Raw genomic sequence first — 5,000 nt, forward strand, 5'->3', positions numbered from 1 at the left:
GACGTTGATGATGTCAGAGAAAAAAGGGGAGGGAGGGGGTGGAGCTATCTTTCCTAGCAACAGCAGACCCGGCCTTGGCAACAACAACAACATCAACAACAACATCAACAATGGCACAGAAGCCGAGATTCATTCGGACACGGAGTCGGATTGGAGGCCGGCTAGGAACATTCTGGAACACGTTTTCGTCACTGACGTCACGGCGAATTTCATAACGGTCACGGTGAAAGAGTCGCCGACCAGCGTGGGGTTTTTCAACTCGCGCAATCACTGACAGTGTTTTGTTGTTTTTGTTGTGCTTTGCTTTTGCTTTTGCTCTTCTCATTTTATTTTTGGCCCTTAACCCCTTCCATAGTTTTCAGATTTGTCCCTGCGTTCCAATCCCCCATACTTCAAAATTATTACGTATGCCAAAAAAAAAGAGATTTAGGATGTCCCCAAATACATGCATGTCAAATTGCAGTATGCCAAAAATTACCCAAGATGCCCCTCTAACTAACTCCAATAGCATTTTGGAGTATTCGTCTTTATTCTTGATGACATTTCTCGACATAATGAAGAAAAAAAAATCTTCCTTATCTGATTTTTTTTTTTCTCTCCTGTCTGTGGCCCTAAAACTCTTCTGTACTTTAGTTTGTAGTGTAGCAAAAAGGAAAAAGTATGTGATTTGGAACGCAGGGATTGTTTTTATATGAAGGAGTAACATCACACATGCCTCTCTGCCATGTTTTAACGGATTATAAATACATATATATATTAAAGGAAACATTCTGTGTCTTTGGTACGTTTTCATATCTCATCTGGTTCCTTGTAAAATAGTTTTTTTGGTCCAAAGGTGTCAGTGAATGTGATTTTAATCCATATTTTGTATTATTATTGTTGACAGTATTCCTTGCACTACTACTACTACACAGTGGCTGTGTTCTAAAAGCCCTACTAATGTCTTACTCATACTAAAAGCCCTACTAACGTTCTACTCATACTCATTTTGGCGTCAATTTGAGTATGTTGTGGTTGTGTATGCGAGTTTCTGTAGGCGAGAAATGCCCGGATGAGTACTTATTTCCGGGAAGATTTTTGTGTATGGATTGATAGGTTACTTTTCCTACTCAACCCGCCCCACAATGCATTGCGTCTTTTCAAACGACACAGAAGTTTTTTTAAAATTATTCTTTATTGCTTCTGTATACTTCAGTGTAAACGGTCCGACGAACCTCGCATACACAATGGATGGTTAAGGAGACAGTATGTAGTATATACATGTTGAGTATGTAGGAGGGAGGATGTTAGTAGGGCTTTTAGTATGCAGTATATACATGTTGAGTATGTAGGAGGGAGGACGTTAGTAGGGCTTTTAGTATGCAGTATATACATGTTGAGTATGTAGGAGGGAGGACGTTAGTAGGGCTTTTAGTATGAGTAGGAGTCTAGTAGGGCTTTTACAACACAGTCACACAAACGTCCTTATCAGCATTCCATCAACACTTATATTTACCGAGTTTTATAACATTTTTTACTATGAATACCGTCTCAGTGTCTGTTGGATTTCAATCTGTGTTAATTTATATCTGTAAATATTTTGTTTTTCTTGTGATAATCTGATATCTATCTGGTGCTCATCACACACACACACACACACACACACACACACACACACACACACACACACACACACACACACACACACACACACACACACACACACACACACACACACACACACACACACTCTAGCTTCTCATGTGTGTAGCCTGTGTGCCTCTATTTGAAATAAACCATTAAAATTGTAATTTAAAGTATTTTGTGTGTTCATGTTATCACGAGCAATGTTTAAAGGGTCACTGTGTAGTTTCAGAGGAGGGGTATTTGTTTACATTCACAGAGCCTGCAGTTAGTTTACTAAACATATTTACTCTACGTGTAATTCTTAGTATTGAATAATTCTATCATCATAAAACGAGAAGACTTGTCTTATGAAGAAGTTTACTCAAGAATCCCAGTGTACCTTTTCTGTCCTGTACCTGTGCAAATGGCTAACAAAAAATATGTTCTATATTCTATTCTACAGCTCTGGAAATCATTCAGAGACCACTCCAAATGTTCAGTGTCTCTCGTTTTGCTATTTATAGGCATATGTTTGAGTAAAATGAACATTTTGGTTTTATTCTACAAACTACTGACGACATTCTACCAAATTGTCCCCCCAAAAAATATTGTCATTAAGAGCATTTTCATAAAGTAATGTAGAGATGAAGATTGAAGGCAAGGCAAGTTTATTTCTATAGCACAATTCAAACACAAGGCCACTCAAAGTGCTTTACAGGGGCAAGATTAGAATACATAAAACACATTATAAAACATTTAAAAGCGAATAAAAGAAGCAAATAAAAAAAAAATTGCAGGTTAAAATGGAAACAAAAAAGTCTTCAGACTCGATTTAAAAGAACTGAGAGTTGCAGCAGACCTCAAGTTTTCTGGGAGTTTGTTCCAGATTTTTGGTGCATAAAAACTAAAAGCTGCTTCTCCTCGTTTAGTCCTAACTCTAGGGACTGTAAGTAGACCTGTCCCAGACGACCTAAGGGCTCTGGACGGTTCATAACGTATCAACAGATCAGTAATGTATTTTTTATTGAAGAAAAATCCAGACTGGTCTCTTAATGTTTTCTGGAGCTGTATGTTATATTCTATATTATATTATCATTATTAAAAGTGACGCCAGGCTGTGTGTATTGTATCGTATGCGGAACCTTTCTGCTTTCGTCTAAAGCCTAAACGGGGAGCTAATTCCGCGTTGCACACTCGTTATGTATGTTTCCGCCAAACATGTTTGGTAACACCACACTGCAGCGGGGATTAACTCTTCATTTCTAAGGTAAATTCACTGTTATTTAAGGCTTATTTTAAACATAAATTAATTAATCTTTTGTGTATATAATGTTCTAAATTAATATTAGCTGTGTTAGAAGTCGGACAGTGCCTGGAGGTCACACACACTTCTCCATAGCGCAAAACTCCCCCGAAAAAAAAGCAGAATTTAACATTTATTTTAGTTTTTCACACATGGAAATAGATTTTCTTAAATAACTGAACACATTTCTGGATTCTTTGGAGTCTGTTGGTAAATTCGGCATATGTTTAATCCACAACAATATAATTAAAATGTCATTCTTTGTTAGAAATTCTCGCTTTCCGCTCGTAGTAAATTTGATATTTCCTGGTTATAACCATAGACATAACACTGAAAGAGATGCAGAATACAGAGGGATTATTCTGCCGAACTAAAGAGTGACTATAAGGAAGTTAAGGAAAGTTATTTAGACTACTATCAACATATCTCGGGGTGTATTGAGAGTTATTTCGTTAAAGTCTCGCCTTTTGAATGGAGTTTGTTTTTGGAGAGAACATGCTGTAGGTAGCGGTTATTATTATTCAATATTTTTATCATTTATTATATGAATATATATAGGCCGAAAAGTGTGAAATTCTCACTTTTATTGAATGTTTTTTAAACCAAACTGAGTCTGTACAAAGTTGTGTTGGGGTCCTTAAAAAGTCTTACATGGCAGTTGATTATCCAATGATAATAAAAACCTTACATTGTGTGTATTTAACTTTTCAATTCCTTTCATAGTTATTAGACATTTTGAAGCTTTTCCCAGTCTTAAAGTAAAGTTGCAGTCAGTGATTCTGGAGAACGCCTGTTGTCAAAATCACTTTTTGTCAAAAATCTCTGAATATCTCCTCATGATCCACTACCTGTCTGTACTGTTTGTATGCTAATTTTTTAGTGTTAATATTACACAGCCTAGGCTCTGTAAACTAGTATGTTGCTAGCTACATTTCTTATTCATCCAGTGTTGTGTGTTTTAGGTTAATTGGACAGACCACAGTTTCAACATATATAACATTATATAAGGTGTGTGTACAATATGTGCAGAAATGTCTCATCAATCTCATGTTGTGTTATTAACTTTTGTTAATAATGCTGTGCTTGCTAACATTTCTTATTCATTGTGTGTGTGTGTGTGTGTGTGTGTGTGTGTGTGTGTGTGTGTGTGTGTGTGTGTGTGTGTGTGTGTGTGTGTGTGTGTGTGTGTGTGTGTGTGTGTGTGTGTGTGTGTGTGTGTGTGTGTGTGTGTGTGTGTGTGTGTGTGTGTGTGTGTGTGTTTTAGGTTAATTGGACCGACTGCATTTATCCCCAAGCGATGTTGCTCCCCCTTGTGGCGAGTCGCTGCCACTGTCTTCTTCCGCCATCTTTGTTACGATGCGTCCGGTCAAAATCATCATCTCATCTTCGTCTTCCCGCTCAAACCGAGGCGTTTCTACAGCGACGGAAGCCCCTCCCCTTTCACAAACACCAACTGACCAATCAGCAACACACGAGCGGCAAACACAGGAAGTCCAGGAGTCAGGAGGACCAATGGAGAGCCAGGAATAAAACTGTGTTGACGTACATCGCGGCGGCCGGAGTGGGAATGATCGGACTGTCGTATGCCGCTGTGCCGCTGTACAGGCTCTACTGCCAGGTGAGGGGAATAGGGGAACAGGGCTTTAAATAAGGATTGTTCTAAAGCTGTAGTGTGTAACTTTTAACTATCCTTAGTTAGAGGTTACGCACTATATCTTTAAAATAATCTGACATTTTTTTTCTTTTTTTAAGAAAATTTTTTGCCATTTTCAAGCTTTATTTGATAGTATGAAAACTCTATCTATCTATCTATCTATCTATCTATCTATCTATCTATCTATCTATCTATCTATCTATCTATCTATCTATCTATCTATCTATCTATCTATCTATCTATCTATCTATCTATCTATCTATCTATCTATCTTGTGTCATATTTGTGTTTTTTTTTTTTTTTTTAAGAACACAAACACACAACTGAAAAAGTAAAGACAAAACAAAATAAACAACTTACGTGGCGTACTCGGTTTTTACTATAAGTAAATGTTAAGCAGAAAATAAAAAGTCAACGAGGTGTCATGTAGGTCCCTTC

The 5,000-nt window shown here is 37.3% G+C and overlaps 1 protein-coding gene across 1 annotated transcript in view; it reads left to right on the forward strand.

Annotated features, from left to right (window-relative positions):
- Positions 1–2,810: 2,810 nt before the first annotated feature.
- Positions 2,811–5,000, forward strand: part of LOC307271086 (cytochrome c oxidase assembly protein COX11, mitochondrial-like) — an 8,760-nt gene continuing 6,570 nt past the window's right edge. The window contains exons 1-2 of the mRNA XM_080054958.1: positions 2,811–2,872; positions 4,173–4,526. Of these exons, the coding sequence (XP_079911084.1) occupies positions 4,206–4,526 (321 nt within the window). The 5' untranslated portion in view covers positions 2,811–2,872; positions 4,173–4,205. The remainder of the gene's footprint in view (positions 2,873–4,172; positions 4,527–5,000) is intronic.

This window comes from Ammodytes marinus (genome assembly GCF_949987685.1).
Source record: "Ammodytes marinus genome assembly, contig: scaffold_38, whole genome shotgun sequence".
Classification (NCBI taxonomy): Eukaryota; Metazoa; Chordata; class Actinopteri; order Uranoscopiformes; family Ammodytidae; genus Ammodytes; species Ammodytes marinus.